Source organism: Empidonax traillii, unplaced genomic scaffold (genome assembly GCF_003031625.1).
Source record: "Empidonax traillii isolate 1590-97213 ecotype Southwest subspecies unplaced genomic scaffold, ASM303162v1 scaffold946:size445097, whole genome shotgun sequence".
Lineage (NCBI taxonomy): Eukaryota > Metazoa > Chordata > Aves > Passeriformes > Tyrannidae > Empidonax > Empidonax traillii.
In genome coordinates this window covers 117,267-135,465 of record NW_020956139.1, presented here as the reverse complement: position 1 = coordinate 135,465, position 18,199 = coordinate 117,267, and the positions used below count along the sequence as shown (strand labels likewise).

Here is an 18,199-nt window from a genome sequence, read left to right as displayed (position 1 = left end):
AGGGACTGAGGCAATTAGCTGGAAACACAGTGAAAAAGATCACTGTGTATTCATTGCAATTCATCACATATAATGCATTAACAAAAAGAAAACTGTGCTTCTAAGCTAGACCAGAAGAGAAAGTGTTTATGTGCTAGACAAACAGACAACAATAAGAACAAAATCTTCCAAAGCAATACACATATTTTTTGCTTCCCATGTTTGAGGTAAGTAAATTCTAAGACAAACAGCTACAGAGAAATATTTCCACTCATCATGACAATGGGCAACCTACAAGCTCAGATTTATATGGACACTAAGGAAAGAAGACTAGTTTGTATGACTACTAAAACACCTTTAGCAGGAAGAGAACTACTCTACTTAGATGCATAGGAACAAATGAATATTAGTTACAAGCAACATTCAAACTTGAAAACTGAAATTTAGGTTCTAATGATCACAACCACGGTATGCTAGAAAAATTTTCTAAAACTAGCAAAAAAACAATGCTAACTAAATGTTATTAAAACATATAACCTCTTTTGTAAGTGATGAAAGTACATCAGAGTTGCTCAAGTCAAATCAGTCTCCAAGTATTTGGAAGTTCCTTTGAAAGTTTGTGCTCCCCTTTGCTTTATGGAACAATCTATAACCACAGCATGCCTCCATGTTAAGTCAAAAAATATCTACGGGCTTCCTGCAAAGTTAGAAGAGGTTGGAGGAGTGGAAAGAAGATTTAATTTTTAACACAGTTAAAAAAAATTAAAAACAAAAATCCAGCAGGTCTTCTACACTGCTTCCAGAGCAGTAACAAGGGATCAAACTCTAGGAAGAGGACTAGAAGTAATTAAATTAAGAGTAACATATTTACTAAAAATGTTTCTTTCTTCCTACCAGTCAAGTCAGTCATCCATTCAGGAACACTGCATTTGTCTTGAAAGATGAAATCTTTCAATGAAAGGTCTTACAGATCATCCACCCTACAGATGCCTGAAGTTATATAAAGGTTATATATAAATTATTTACAGCTTTTTTTTCTTAAAGAAGATTTTTTTTTTTAATATACATCTAGCATACTTAGTACTAGCTTCTATTTGAACTATTAGAGCATTATGCTGGTTTTGCTCTTCAGCATCCTCAAGATGTGCTCTTACATACTATTCAAAGGTGGAACCTCTCAAAAATTTCAAAACCATTTCAGTAGGACTACATGCAAACTGATTCAAAATAATACATCCATAACCTTACTTAAGTCATTCTATATTCCTTACATGACTACAAAACCTAACCTAAAATATATATCTAAAAATCCCACATAATTCCACTGGAAGTGGAAGACTTTATGCGGGCCACAACATAAGAAATAACTGTTTTTACAACTCTAGTTCACACTGCAAATTACAATACATTGTCCATGTGAGCAAGCCATGTACCTTTTGGACATTAGTCCAAAAAAATCGTCTCGTGTAGCAGAAAGTCCATGCACAGAGCATTCTGCTGAGCTGTCCTAGATGGAACTTCAACTTTCAAGTTCTTCTGACTGGGACTCCCATTTTTTGATATGTCTTTTAACCTAAAACTAATAAGTAGTTGCTAACAAAGACCTAGTTAGGCCAGGCAGGTTAACTGTTTAAAGGAAAGGAAATGATTTTGTAAGCAATATGATAATGCTGTTATGGCTTTAGTTTGCCTCATTGCACTGATAGTAGGAGCAGAATTAGAAAGTAAGAAACCACATCACACAGATCAGTGGAAGGTTAGACTTCAGAAGATGGGGCAGGAAAACACATTAAATACACAAACATAAGTAGGTATAGCATAGGAATTGTCTGTAATGAAGTGTCCACTTAAAGCTAAAAATAAAGGACAGTCAACAACTGGCTCTCTGAAGGAGCAGGAACACACAGAAAAACCCGACTGCAACTAAAGTAGTCTCTGCTTGATTGACAATTTGCAGGAAGAAACTCTTTTGACCTGAATCAGGTAATGCCATAACACTGACAGTAAATTCTAAACAAAACAAGGATTAAACTGTACTAAAACATTCAAACAGTCATTAACAGGGAATGCATGTGTCCAAATTCACAAAAACTAGACATCATTGCCATTATGAAATACATTCCTACTATGACCTCCATGGGGGTCTCAAGTATTTCTGACTGATTTATATAAACACATAAAACATGTGAAGAGGGCAGAGAGATTGGGCAGGGAGACAACCAACACATCAGTGCATCCAGATAGTCTGATTCTTCAGCTGTACTGCAGACTCTCCATTAACTTCAAGTAGGGTCAAAATTACACTCTATAATTTCCACTGTAAAAAATCAGGAAAATTCTTACTTCAAGGTTTCAACTTGACCCTTTTATGATCAAGTTACGTCCTAGACAATTTCAGTCAATGCTTATGCTAATAGCTTCAAATAAAAATACAATATAGCCAAGCTAAGAAAGTGTTTCTATTAAAATTTTTGAAAAGACGCATTGTTAAAAAGTTGGGGGAAATGTATAAGCTTAAAAAAGGCTCATGCAATGCAACTACCATACATCCTACAGAAGAAATTAAGGACCCACTTGGAAAGAAACGCACGGAACCAGGAACAGCACCAGACAACTTTACATTAATAGGACAATCATCCAGCTACAGATCTGGGGACAAAACACTCAGACATTGCCTTCTGCAATCTCATCCTTATTTCTTAGTGTCTGTGTGGCTGTAACTTTCAATCTTAACATCAACATGTGGGTTAATTCTAGGTTTTGTTTGCTTTTTTTATATAAAAAAATATATTTAATATAAAAAATTATCTGCAATTACACTGATTACCTAGTATATGGCTATGAAAAGGCATATATTCACCATGGTAACTTCACACTGTAAATGTAAAACAAAATTAGTATGAATGTACCCACTTGCTTCAAAGCTTTCTCACAGGATGCATGACAGTATACATTTTCAGTTTCAAAAACAAGCTTAATGTTTTAAAAACACTTATTGCCTTGTTAAATCATCTATTTCCTGATTTTTTGCCTGCACTTCTAAGTATAACCTGTTTCACTAAGTCATCATGTGAAATAAAAGCACCACTTCAGAGATATACAACTATAACCATCACATAACCAGAAGAGGATGACCTTACAAGGCAGGTTAGTATCTGCGTGCTGATTCTATTGCTCCAGTTGTTTTCAAAGGCGATCAAATGAAATAAAGCAATTTCGAGATCACCCTCAAAACAACCTTATCAAATCCACTATTTGTTTCTTCAGCCCAAGGCTTCTCAAAGAAAGAAACAACCTGAAAAAGAAAACTAAGGACCAATAAGAGCCACTTTTTTTTCCTTTACTACAGCACAGCCCTAAGAGCTTGGGTCTAAACTTTAAGATGGGTCAGGAAACCAAGAGACCTAAAAATAAGTTTGTGAGTATGCACAAACAAGTTATGTTCTCTTGACTGTATGAAAGCATCACATACTTCACTCCATAAAAGTTTAAAACATAGTCTAATGAAAGCTATTACAGCAGACTAATAAGTAAACAAGGTTTTAATAAGTAGTTCTGCACCATTCCATGATCCTTCCAACACACTTGTTCTTCTACCTAACTTTTGTAGTGGTGTTAGAAATAGGGTCACGTTGTAATCCTTTAACGAAGGAAAAGCAGATGTTGCAAAGGACTTGCTCAAGTGCAGACACAGTGAAATAAAACTTTTCTTCTTCACAAACAGTACTTCAGGAATACCCAGACATAAGAACTATAGCTTTTCAAAAATGTCTGTTAAGCTTAATTTACATAACTGTCTCACTTCATGTACCTAACATTGACGTACAGAGATTAAAAATTAAATTCAAAATTATTTGAATTTTAAAGTAACATATTTAATCCTTTCTCTAAAAATTAAACTGTGCCACGAGAGGAATTATTCAAGTTTGCTTGAAAACTACATAAACAAGCTATGGCAATTTTTCCCCTCTGAGGTATTTTCTCTGTAATTTGTGGTAAAACAAATACATTAAGTCAGTCATGCTAAATAGCTGGTCTTAAATCTTGCTAAGCAATCCCAACCAGGTTTCTCAACCACAGCTCTGCATTTTCATATTTCTGATAACGAGCACTGTCCCATTGAATTTGAGACTTTATTAGAGAAGCCAACCCAAGCTACTGGTCAACTTGGTAAGACAGGTTAAGACATTCAATTTTTACAATTCTATAGATGAAAGGTGAAGACACTCAAATTTTACAATTTCATAGCAAAAGAGTTTGCAGACTCAACATTTTTATCCTGCTGCAAGGCTACAAGCTTTTTTGGATTTGGTTTCGTTTTCTGTTGGGTTGGGTTTTTTTTTCCCTCAAGGATCATTGACTTCTGCAATACTTTCCAAACTCCAACCAAGAACATTAACAAAAAAATCAGCCTCCAAGTTTGTTAGTGCCACTGCTAAGTGGCTTATGGCTGTTGAACTCTATATTCAACAACATTTTATATCTAAGCACTTTAAAAAGCTTTTCAGGACCAAGAGCTGCTGTTTCCTATCAATATACCTGTTAAGGAGAATGACTATATTTAGGTTTTGATGTGGCAATACAATGCCAAGTCATGTAACTTTATCTTGCTGAAAGGATCCTTAACTGGTAAGATGTCTTCTTATACTTTCAGAAAAACAAGTTTTGTCCCCATTTATCTTTTAGCTGTGACAATTTTTCTTTAGAAGAAAAGAGAACAAAAAAATAAAAGAAATAAAATTTTTTTTATGCAGATAAATCCAGATTTTATCCTAACATTTTAACTAATTTGGGTTGACAATTTAAAATGAAGTTGGACCAATAATGTTACTAAATTAAAATGAAAATTCCAACTGCAAAACTCGAACTTGTTAGAAAAGTGACACTTTTCAATTCGGCTGCTTACATAGTACCTGTTTCAATGCATGCTTTTTTAACACAGATGGAAGAAACTATGCTCATCACACTAGTCAAATCTTTAAATAACCTATCAAACACTTTGAGAAATAAAGACAAAAGTGTGTAAGTCCTTACTTTATTTAAAAAATGTTCATATTTAAGGTCTAAGTTTCACAATCTATTGATAATTAATAAATATATTAGAAAGAATATACTCAAATCACAACAAGCCACAAGCTTTCTAGTTCTGGATACAATGCCTATTTACATAAAATTTAACTAACGCATTCTACATGGAAGTGTGGGACTGACTATTCCTCATGAGCTTCCAGCAGGAGAGTGTCTAGAATCAAAGCAAACAGCTGGGATTCTGGTAAAGAGATCTAGATAAAAAAAAACCAAACCACCTCTTTTTTTTTTTTTTTTTCCCAAAATGAGAAGCCTCATTTTACCTTACAGTAACTACAGCCATCAATGACACCGTCCTTCTAGGTCTCAATGAAAGAGCATGCCTTAAATCCAGCATCAGAGTTTTTCAAGAACAGCCAAGAAATGCAGCTGTGGTCTGCACCTTCTCTAGTACTGATGCAATGGGCAGGTCAGCCTCTCCCTCACACTTTGCAGTCTTAAAGGTTTGGTTTATTTCTTTTTTCTGACCGTTCCATAAAAGTGGAACAGAGGGCATAAGAACAACAAACACCAATTCAAGCACTAAGAGTTACACAATCATCCACTATTCTTTAACTACCAATATGGTTTCCAAGGCAAGCAACATTTACTCAGTGACATAGAGGATAAGAGACAGTGGTGCTTCTGGAAGAGATTAAAGCTTTTCTTTCACAAATGTAAGTGAGTTACTTGTCATTTCAAAGGAAACTGAGGGTGGGAAAGGGGGAGAGCAGGTTCAGTTAGAATTTCTTCCTCCTTCCCCAAAAGAATCAGAAGGCTGCTTCAAATCACTAGTTAACATATTTCAAATTCCAATGCATTTCTGAAACATACTCCTGGTATTTCTACATGCTCTGATGAAATATGCTTTGGCATTTAGAAAAAGACTCATCATCAAATTCACAACACTTAGAAATATACAGTGTGACCTTTAAGTGTCAAAGGCTAAGGTGGCTTAGCTTTCCAGCAAGTCAGATAGTCACAAAGGCAGGAGGATTTTGAAGTATTCGGATCTGTGAATTTAATATAAGATCATAAAAACATTCTTTTTGTATCAGTATTTCAAAGCATTCTTCAGACTACGATGAAAGGACTAAGGCCACCTTTGCACTGAGTTCAAAGCTGGCTCCAGAACTACCACACAGAGCATGTTGCAAAGGACACCACAATCCATGACTATGCTCAGAAAGACTGTCTTAAAGCTACAGTAATGTAATAAGAATCAGGTCAAATGAACACTTCACAATTGGGAAAACATTAGGATTACAAATAAGCAAAGGGTTTTCAGGCACACAGGAGGCCCCTGAGGCACAGGAATCATGTTAGACACTGCCTGACTTATCAAAGATGCAACTCACAATGAGAGTCAATTCAGTAAGACAGAAGAGCAACACCTTGCCATAAAACATCTTTTGTTGTTATTTTTGTTTGGGATCTTTTGGAAATCTGTTGACGAGGAGAATAATTTTTTTCATGAAAGGCATCAATACTCCTACTTAACTAATTTCCACATTACACAAAGATTTCTTAAACATCAGAAGGCTAAGGCTTTATCAACTAAATCACAAGTTTTCTGATTGAGTAATTGCATTACCTACCTACAAAATCTGCCAAGTCATATATCAGATTTAGGTAAAGCAATGACATTCAAAAATGCAGTAAAAATTCCAATATTTTACAGCAAGAAATATCATAAAAATGCCTGTTCTCCCCTAATCTTTCTTGCCACTGTAGTAGTCCTCATACTTTCAACAGCATACTTTTAAGTAACAGGAGTCACCATATGTTCCTGCAACTGTTCATAAAAATATGCTGTAAGCCAAATTATTTTAAAAAAAACAAAACAAAACAAAAAAAAAAGCCACCACCACACAACAAAAAAACCCCCACAACAACACACAAACCACCAATCCAAAGGAAAAGAACAGAACTACAGGGCTGTAGTTTTCTCAAATCTTTTAGGAAACTTGTTTTAATATTCTTCTACAGGGCAGCCCACTCATGGGACAAGAACTATCAGTTTTATCACAGGAGAAACCTATACTCAAAGGTTCCAGACAGAATGCTTTTATCAAGCAGTCTGAATCAGCAGAGCTCAGCCCCAAAAGCTACTGCTTAAAGGAAACCACCTAAGTCCAAAAAATAATAATCAAGGGCAGCACTGTAACACCACAAACCTATTTATTGTCAGACTCAAGACACTCCAGTACTAATGTCCAAATTGCAACAGCAACCAAAATTCAATCACCAAACCAAACAAAAAGCTGTGCATCTGCCTAACATCACTAGTTATCTCCTTTTTGATCTGTAAGATTTTTAAGTCCCAGTAGTTTTCTTTTTTTTCCCCTCATACATTCTCAGAATTGAGAATCTTCTGCCTAAGGGAACTAAAAACGTTAAGGTTAAGCTGCAGCATATACCATGCAAGTGACAACCCTGGCATTCCTAACAAACCAACAGTGTCAGATTTTTAAAGAAGTCACTTAATGAGAACACCTGAAAGAAAACAGATGCTATGACAGGAACTGAATGGTGTACAGCTTCTACTTACGACCTAACAGAACATTCATCCTGCATGTTCAAGTCTGCCTGAAGCCAAAGATAATTCCTACCACTTTCTAATTTACCTAGAACATGATCTCTCCACAGTGGCACAACTTCAGGGGAAAATTGGGAAGAAGTCCTGTCTAGACATTTATAGCCAAGATGCCCTCCTAGGTATGTGGCAGATGTTGAACTGAGCAGCTTACCACCACAGAGAGAACAGAATCTAAGGTCTTCGATTTCCCAGCTCTACAGCTAAGACAATCCCAAAAGGTGAGCGCCACCTACTCCTTTGCCCTCCTTTAGGAAAGCAGAGACCTCTCAGTTGTCAGAAAAGTGCCTTACCACACAAGGGATACAGATGCTTTGTTGCAGCTTTAGTAAGGAGCTGCCTTTCAAATATATCTCTACATACATTATCATGTAGTTGCTTTCACTAGACAGCCCACCATTCTGTATATTTTTTTCCCCTGGATCATCCAATAAGACACATATATCTCAAACTCTGTTCAGCAAAATGAGTCACAATTTAAATATTTACAAGGGTCTGTGCTGTTCCTTTGTAGCAATAACACTATTTTTGTAAAATATCTACGGTCTGGAACAGTTGGCTGCAGCAACCACTTAAGGTTTATTACTCTCTCTTTTTGGAATGCTCAGTTGTACCTGGGAAATGTAGCATGTGAAACTGCTCTAATATTACAACGCTAAAGCCACAATCTCATTGGTAGCTGTATTAAGTCAGGACTGGCATGAATATTACTTGGGCCAAAAAACAAATACCTGCATTCACACATGCAATTTAAAACCATCTCAGGACTTATTTGTTGCATCTCAAAATTGCCTAAAAAGCTTTAACCATCTCACAGTCTTGATATTTCTATGACAAATTTCACTCCCTGGCATAGCAAACACATTCTGTGAGTTTAGGTACTCAGGTCACTGAATCAAACCAGTTTTGAATGTCCATGAACTCCAACACCAATTTGTCCAATGCTTACACAACTAGACCAAATGAAGTGAAGACTACAGGTCAAAACATGAAACAGATAAAATATATATACTTACTGAGAGTAAACTCATGTGACGCTTATGGGACTAAGATTACTATTAATCAAAAGGGCCAAAATCTGGCAAACAGACCAAATATTCTTCAAATTACCGTGACAGTGACAATTGATTTAACAGAAAATCTTAAGTTTAAAAACCTGGGAGAGAACGTTCTGTAGCATCATCAGAGTCACTTAGTGGGACTGATTTGTAACCAGCAAGGCACAAATAAATGAGGGAATCAAAGTTCAAGTTAAATGCAAAACAAAAATTATACTTGGTTACTATGGTTTTCTCTGCAATTTCACATTCACTGACTAGATAAAAGAATTAAGTTTCAAACTGATTGACAATGCTTGCATCCCTCGAATTTTATTTTTTTTTTTATGCTAACAATGAAAGCATTTGAAACAGGATGAAAAGCAACTTAAAAATATCCAACTCTATTTTAGGGATCTGCCACAAGGTTCTCAATGTAAAAGCAATGCACCTAAGATAGGAATACCTGACTGGATTAACATTAAGCCAACAGTCATCTATCAATCTGCTAATTCAGACAACAACCCCAAGGTCTCAACTTATTTTTAAGGAGTTGTTGGTATGACAAAGTCACCCAGTGCTAGTTCTGGTACCACAGACCAGGCAATGATAATGAGAAGTTCTGGAATGGTAAAGCAGCTATGTCATTCAACTCGTATGTCTGGTTGCTCCAGGTGATGATCCCTGTTTGATCCAAAAGAACCCAACCTGTAAAAATTCCCCATCCTCTAAACAGAAATACAAATAATGTTTATCAGTAGTATGAGATGACATACTGAGCAAGTCAGTGAAGGTAACAGTGCTTTTCAGAATAATTTAATAGTGGTTGATCTACTGATGTTCCTCAGTTGATATGTCATTTAGGAAATGGAGAAGACTGGCAGCTCTGTATGTATTTGTGCCCTCCTGTAGTAAACCAGAACACGTAACATTTGCAGCAATGTGAGGTGACTGTGTAGTGCCCTCTTCCTAACCCCTATCATCTAAAAAAACCTTTAATTTTCTTCCATGTCCTTTGAAGCATCGAACATAGAAGACATAGAGAAATATTCAGACCATAGAGAGATGCCTCTCTTGCATATGTGGCTCATACAAACTAATCAATGAGTTTGAGACAAACTAATTGCCAGATTTACAATTCCCCTTACCTCACACAGCAGACAGATTTTCCCATATTAATTTCTAGCATGAAGCACAGATTACTAGCTGGTGAGATCTTCTAATTGTCTACAAATTTCTTTGACTCTAAGATCTTAAAACATACGTAACTTCTACACTTTTTAAGTGTTTGTATTGCACTGCACTCTCAAAATAAGCATTTCGGTCTTTCAGGGGTTGCCTAACATCATATGCACCCATAATTTAGATCCTGATAGCTCTTAAATGGACTTGTCTTAAAAAGAACAGATGAGCTCAGCCTCTTCTAACCTTAAACTTCACAAAAACCATTACAGATCCATTTGAAGTAGTACTGGAAAGGCCAGCTAACCATTCAGTGAGAACATACACCTCTACTGGTAACAGTGATCCTTACTGAGTAATGAAGATCTATGCTCATAGCTCCAAGATGATTGTCTTGGATTCTTCGTAAGTTCAGTTACAGAAATCAGTGCAGAGGGAACATTACTGCACCTAGGTCAGTACTGAAGTAGTCTCAGTTGCACTCTCTCTCTGATTCAGTTTGGTTGAATTTCCTCAGAGACTTTATGAACTGTACTGCACTGCATATCTTAAAATTTTTCTTTAGGTTCAGAGTGACCTTCCTGGCTTGACTTCATTTCTAAACACCCCCTTTTTGAGAGTATGTCTATGGTAGGTCTCTTCTTCAGATGATCTTCTTTATACTGGTCTACAAGACTGCATTCCACTATGGCTGAAGCCCATATGTGGGCATTCCAAATGATTCAGCATATTCTACAAAGACTTCGGTAATTTTGTTCAGGAGACAAAGTCTGAATTGCATAACACATCATCACCTCTTTGAGGAAAATGATATGTACAACAACCCACTTAATATCAAGGAACAGATGAAAATACCTATTACATCCATCTTGCAGAAGAATTAGTTTAATGCAGAACAGGTCAAATCTGAAACCTGCATGTGGAGGAGCTCTACACAGAAAGGTTGAAAGTACTTAGTCCGGTGGGCCAAGGCAGCACACAACATTGTATGATATCAGGTAACTCTTGATCTGGTTTCAGCCAGATTAAGAATTAATAATGCAAAAATAAACCAAGTTCCACCTTGGCTCCCCAAGCAGGAAACTGAGCACTAAAGGAGCGTCTCTGTCACCCTGTGTCTTGGGCATGATCTCTGACAATGTAACTAACACCCCAATTTTATGTGGATCAAGCATATAGAAAGACAACACTGTTGGTGGACATTGGCACAACGCTACGAAATACAGCCAAAGAAACAACTTCTTACATATTTTTACAAAGATTTACTCTTTGCCCCACTAAACCGAACAGCAATTTCTCTTGACTTCACCAGATGCAGGACCTTGCCCTATACACGTTTCAAGATGGTCTATATAAGAAAGTACTAAAAACAAAACCTTCAAAATGGTTGCTTTGGCATATCTGCATAAAACACAATAATTACCATGTTGAAGTAAGACCGGATTTTGACCCCTCTTGCCAAATCCCAAACTATGACATTTCCATCATGTCCAGCAGAGAAGAGAACTCTTGGATCAAACGGATGAGGTTCAAGCACAAACACTTCATCTTCATGCCCCTGAAAATAAAGACACACCAAGAAGAACAAGAGTATTGTCTCAAATACTCACCTAAGAATTCAATATGATAACACTAGCAACTGCCACATTAAACTATGAAAATGTCCAAAGAACTGTTTTGATGACACCTCAGCATTTGGTAATTTCAGGTCTCAATGTTCCACAAATTTCCGTTTTTTTAGGCAGAGTATTAGTTTGGAATTAAACTTAAACAAATAAGGAATCAAATACACAACTAAAAGTTAGAGAACATTTCCAAAATTAATACCTCATTTTAAAGATTTGAACTAAGCATTTTCATCTCTAAGCAGAGTTACCTAGAGTTACCCATTTTCTCGGTTACAAAAAAAAAAAATCAGATATTAGTAAAATTGTTGAATTATTTTAGCTAGAAGACTAATTTTTGGTGGAATGATGTGACTCATAGAAAGATTAGCTTGCACAAGTATCTGCTTAAACAGGGCAAATTTATCCATTAACACTATTTCAAAACATTTATCGCGTTAAATAAAGGAGGAAAAAAAAAACCAACAGCTGTTTCCTTCTCTCTTTCAAGATAGCATTTCAGTTAAAAAAAAAAAAAAAAGAAACCAAAGTGCCTAGTTTCAGACATCATGAACAGCAACAATTACTTGCAACCTTAAAGCTTTATTTTCTAATAGGCAGCTGACAGACATCTCTATTGCACTTCAACTATCTGGAAACATTTGTCAAGGCAGTTTTCAGACAGGAAAAAACATATAACGAAGAATGTTGATGATGTACACGTAAATTTTGCATTCAGGATTGATAAATAAAGATGAAACACTTTACCATGAGAATGTGGATGAGTTGACCAGTAAAAGAATTCCAAACTTTCAGAGTCATGTTATTTACTGCAGTTATAACGGAGTTGTCATGGCGGTCCCATGCCACCATGGTCACTTTCAGCTTTGTGATCTTATCTTCAACTCCTTGCAAACTTTGTCTAAAACAAAAGAGCAAAAAAATTCAAAGCAACTCTAGCATACCAAAAGAGTTTAATGCTACTAACAAGTTAAAGTATTTATGTATTTTGCTGTATTATTAAGAACAGATGCGTTACTTTTTCAAGAAACTGGAGAAATGATATTTTCCATTACGTAGCACATACAATCACAAAGAATTGTAAACACTTAAACAATTACAGGGTCTTCTTAGTATCTTACGTAAGATGTTGATCTGTTTTTTCCAGAAAATGCCCTCTGATACATGACCTAACAATTAAATTTGATACTTACAGTATTTGTTGTGACATCTAAAGAATGAAAATCCAAATAAATCAACCTGTGAACACCAATTTGTACTGGATAATATTTGTAGTTCGAAATATGGAGAAAAGTATTCTATATGTTTAAATTAGTTAAATTCTCAGGCTACATTTAGTATTACATCACTACCTCTGTATCACTTTACTATTGGTAATAACAGCTCTTAATCTTGCATGAAATCCAAACAATAGTCATCTGTAATCTATCAGAATACTCCAAAATCACATTTTTGTCAGTGTGGTTTAAAGACTAATCACCCTTGAATTCTCAAGCACATTTATTTCTGGGAAATTATCAGCCAAATGCAACAACAGCATGTTACCACCAAGTAGATAGACACAGAACCTTCCATATAGTAAGCACTACAACACATTACACAACAGTATATATTGCACAACTCAATAACAGAAAATGCAGTTGTAGCCAGACTCCTTTCTAGATTTGATGCAGAACCCAGGAGGCTTTATAAGCTGAATTCACTCTTCCCTTTCAGTGCAGCAATTTCATTTTCTTTGATAAAACTGTGCTTGTGCAGAAAAGATCAAATTTTGAATTGCACTTATCCCTCTAGTCACAAGAACAGAACAGAATTCTGCTAAAGGTGCCTTACAGAAATGAGCAGTTCAGGTTCTCAGACAAGTTCAGCATTTATGACCACAATGAAGAAGAACCTGTACTTATTTTCCCAGAATCAGTTAAAATTAAGAATTTTTACTGAGAGGAACTCAGTCTATTATCAAAGCACCAGTGTTTTAGACACTCTTGTCCAACAGTTTGATTGTCATGTTTTCTTGTATCTGTCAATTACTGACAAGATACTGTTTGATCTAAACATCTAACTAAATTACAGTTTATTTAGTCTTCTCTTCCATCCCTCTCTTGGTCTTTCAAATATATTTCCACAGGATTACTCCTGAAAACATTTTATTTTTTTTTTCTACTTAGCAGTGGTTCTTCACTCCATATGAACACAAGGGGAAGAAGGTTTATCCCTTAAACCTGATGTACATCTTTCTAATGTTTCTCAACTGGAAAACATCTTCATGCCAAAATAAAAAGGTACAAGCCACAACTCTCACTAAGTAATTTTGCATCTTCAAGCCTCTTTTCTTGCTTGTTCTAATGTACAGAAGTTTCTCATACCTACAAACTCTTGTAAATTCTCAGATTGTTTTAATAAATGAGAACCCATTAAAGAGCAAGTGATTTATTCGCTCTGGCATGCTCTATGAAAAGAACCCTGTACTGCTCAGTCTCAAGAACAGATCTGACCTGGTTTTCTAGCTCAAAAAATAAATGTCTATGTAAAAAGTCATATAAATTTGTACTTTCGTGGGTTTTGAGTAATTTTTATTCTTTTAATCTAATCAAAATACTAGTGGAGCTAGTATCAGGACAAGCTAGCTTCCACAATCGAATATGTAGTCAAATATTTATTTTCATTTCATGGATTTCAAGAGCTATACAAGTGTACTGTGCATTTAAGCAATAATAATTTAAGCCCCCACTTTTTCTTTTCTCTTGCAGTCTTTTTTTATTTTTTTTTTTTTTAACAAGTCAGTAAATTATTTTGATGGTCCTCAAGAATCTACCTGAGAGCAGAACATTTTACATCACTTACCCTGCTGGGCGAGTAGCCATATCTAGCAAAATGCTTTTCCATTCCTTTCGCTTAAATTGCCAGATTCGTGCTGTTCCATCACGGCTTCCACTCACAAATCTAACAAAAGGGGAAAAAAGTTACTCAGAGATCAAAGGCAGATCTGTACAGAAAAGACACTTGAAAATTAACTTCCAGAATTTAGAGCTCAAAAAACGAAGCTATGAGTAAGAAGTCCAAAGAGTTAACAGACTGCTGTACAAATGGTTTGAGATAAAAACCCCTTCCCATACCAGCAAAAAACATTAAAAGCCTGCAAAAAGTAAAACCTGCTTTCCTATCCTGAACTCCTTCCAAACTAATTGTTCTTTGACCTTTGAGTGCACTTTGCTGAGTTATGACATGGCTCTGGCATAGGGACACCACAACTCAACAAGCATTCTAAGACTGATGCTACTACATTAGGTAAAGCTAAGGAAGAAACTGAAGGGGTAAAAACAGTTGAAGGGCCAGGAGAGCCCTGCCAGTAGAAGTACAGACATGATTTAAAACAAAACCTACTCCTATAATGTATTTACAGTATGAAACTCCAACTCTGATATCTTCTCTGGCTGACCTGATCCAAAGAAATAAACCCTAACGATGTGATCTGTACTCTCAGTGGCCAAAACTAAGCTAGTACTGTATAAGTACTATGACATTTATCTGAACACATGTATTATTTCCTAGCTTGAGTTTCTCTCCCACCCTTTTATTTCCTAAGGTTCAGGGGTAGGAGGAGGAGAAAGAGGTAGGTGGAGCAAAATATATCATGATAAAAGTGTACATTAGAACATCAAATAAATAAAGGTGTCAGATACTTCATAAGAAACTGAGCCTTTCTCTTTAGCACCTTTCATTTCCAACATAAAGAACTTAACATTGAAAAAAAAATTTTTAGATCTAGTTTGATGTTTTTTTCTGTATAGTCACTTAACTGAAAAAATGTTTACATATTAAAATATATCTAAAAATGTATGTATTTTATATGTGAATATATATACATACATACATTTCTTAGGAAGAAATTTAAGCTATTTTTATACTCCTTATTTTTGTCACATTTAAAATAACTTAATCATTACAGTGAAAACAACTGCTAAACTGAAGAAGTATAATTAAAATGAAATAGTGAGACTCCAACAGCTCTACATGATTTTACTGGATGAAACTCAAAACAGAAACCTTTTTTTTTTTAAATAACTACTTTCAGAAATCGGTATTTGCAAATCTCAAAAGACTAGATCAGAATAAATTCTGTGCTTACCTGCTACTACTATTAGAAAACTGAATACTGTCAACTTTGTCCTGTATTAAAAAAAAAAGTAGAAAAAGAAAAAAATCAAATTCCTCTGAGTTATCCCATTTTATCCAAATTATTATTTTAATCAAAGACATATGTAATTTTTAAAAAGTATTTACAGTATGAAACTCCAACTCTGATATCTTCTCTGGCTGACCTGATCCAAAGAAATAAACCCTAATGATGTGATCTGTACTCCCAGTGGCCAAAAACATTCCACCTGAGAAAAACAAACAGATAAGACTTAAGAAAAGAGGGAAATCTACTGTTATTACAGTATCTTCAAAGGGATGTAACATCAAGTATTTCAACTTATTCTCTGAAATTTATAGATGTATCTCATTTCAGCTACGCCTGTAACTGACCTTTAAGTAAAAAGAAGATTTAGAAGCCCTGAAGTTTAACTGGAATTAAATTACCTCACATTTACTGTCAGATAAATATGCATTAGCAGATGTATCTGAAAGATTAGCTAACTAGAGTAATTTGCTTGCAACTAAGCCCTTAGAAGCCTCAACCTTAAAAAAATTAAATGGAACTAAAACTTTAGTACATTTTGATATTTTATGCAATTATTTATGTTGTATTCTTCCGTTGCCAGCTCTGGAATCAATGAAATTCAGACCGTGAGAACTCAGTAATCAACACCTTCTTGTACAAATCCCTATAAATTACACCTCAGATAAAGCAGACTCTCATAACCATTCTGAGAAAAAGGGCTTATATCATGTTTTAAAAAGACTTGCAGTCACAAGAGACTTGCTTTCAACATTTCATGTTTAACCGTTTCCAAGAATTTCCACAGACTAAGTATTAATGCATAAATCCTACATCTCTATTTTAAATATTTGGGGTTTTTTAATAGCCACTTTAACTCAAATTCATCTTATTAACAAGAAATATGCTACAGTAACTGCACTGTACTTTATTTTACTCTTCAAATGACTTCTTATATTGATACAAAAAGGGGGGAGAAAAATAAAGTCTTTTACCAGCACTAAAAGAAGAACAGATCATTTGGACTCCAGGTCGAGGACGTTCTGTAAACTTCGTTGGCCTTGGACTACAAATAAAGAAATAGTTGAATAATTTCCTAATAGGGTTTCAAAGAACAAGTCAGTATCATAGAAATAAAGCACAGAAGGATAAAATTAAATATGAAAGAACAGATGGCTGCCCATCTATAAACAATTTCGTGTGACTATGCTTCATGATCCGATCTTTAGGAAACTGACATCCAGATGGACTAAGTAATCAATGTATCAAGGAGAGTTGTATCACAATTTAAATCCCATTCCTCTCTTCCCTCTGATAATTCTATACAAAATACTCTCCTAAAGTCATCAGCAAAGCAGAACAGAACAGAGCCAGTTGTCCATAAAGTTCAGTTTTAAACCACCAGGTGTACTGGAACTCTGGTTTTCTCCTGCAACACATGGCTGCTCTTACAAGAGAGAAATAGAGCTTGGCGCTCTTTATAAACAAGGATAACAGAAAAATTTAAATAAATTTGGAGTTTTTCACAGTATTAGAATATAAGAGTTTCTTCAAAGGACATATATTCTTTCTGGGCTGGTTTCAAACACTGTCCAAAATACGGTCAAGGACAACGGTTAGAAATTTGTAAGGGATTTTATTTCATGGCCCTTGCTTTCCACTAGGCATTTCAGAGCCCTTGGAAGTAGAACTAAAGCTTCAGTGGATCTGGCACTTTAGGAGTAAAACCAAACCAAATCAGATCAGGTTCTTCAATCATTACTTCAATTCTGTTCATGCACTGCAGCAACCTCAAACCAGTAGGTGGTCTTGCATCGTATGCCATCTGCAATCTTCCCTCAAAGAATTAACTTACTAGAGAACAGCAGCACTACACCCACATTTGTCATCACTAAAGATTTCTTCTAACATAAAAGAATGCATATTCATAATTTATCCAAAATATTCTCTTTTAAAAGCAAAGTGGTCTATATAATTTATTTCAGCTGAAGGCAGATGCAAAAGTGATCTTTCTCCACTGATCAGTTTTAGCTATCTCAGAGCAATAAGAATTAAACCTTAGTGATTCTAATGCATAAAATAAAGTAATAAACATCAGCAAAACCCAGCAAGAAATCTTTCTCCAAATTGCCCAGGCAGTATAGGCTGTTTCTGTGACTTTTCCTTTAGGAGTTTTAAGATAACTCCCTGCAGATTTGTGAAAGAAAACTTCACAGCAAGATAGGCTAAACAAGACAAAGATCTATTCTACAAAACAGTTGAAATCCTCCTTAACTGAGATACTAATATAAAAAGAACTATCAGACAACTCAATATGCAGCTTACATAATTTGGAAGTGTAAATAAATAAATAGGCTGCTGTTTCATTCCACTGTTGTTTGTGAACTCTGCCTTTGGACTTAGGACAGCTGCAAAATAGAGCAAGTATGCACTTACATTCTAGTCTGGATAACAAATTTAAATTCTTCAACTTCTGTCTTTCTAATGTTTAGGCATTAGGGGACAAAGGATTAAGTCATTCTTCTACAATAGAGCAGTACTGTGGTCTTTG

General features: G+C 35.3%; 1 protein-coding gene across 2 annotated transcripts in view; it reads right to left on the bottom strand.

The window, feature by feature from the left end:
• Positions 1-18,199, bottom strand: part of PHIP (pleckstrin homology domain interacting protein) — a 105,370-nt gene that overhangs the window by 53,441 nt on the left and 33,730 nt on the right. For both annotated transcript variants that reach the window (XM_027903239.1, XM_027903238.1), the window contains exons 10-15: positions 16,644-16,714; positions 15,771-15,871; positions 15,616-15,656; positions 14,331-14,429; positions 12,234-12,387; positions 11,285-11,419 (exon numbers count right to left, since the gene is read on the bottom strand). In XM_027903239.1, the coding sequence (XP_027759040.1) occupies positions 11,285-11,419; positions 12,234-12,387; positions 14,331-14,429; positions 15,616-15,656; positions 15,771-15,871; positions 16,644-16,714 (601 nt within the window). The remainder of the gene's footprint in view (positions 1-11,284; positions 11,420-12,233; positions 12,388-14,330; positions 14,430-15,615; positions 15,657-15,770; positions 15,872-16,643; positions 16,715-18,199) is intronic.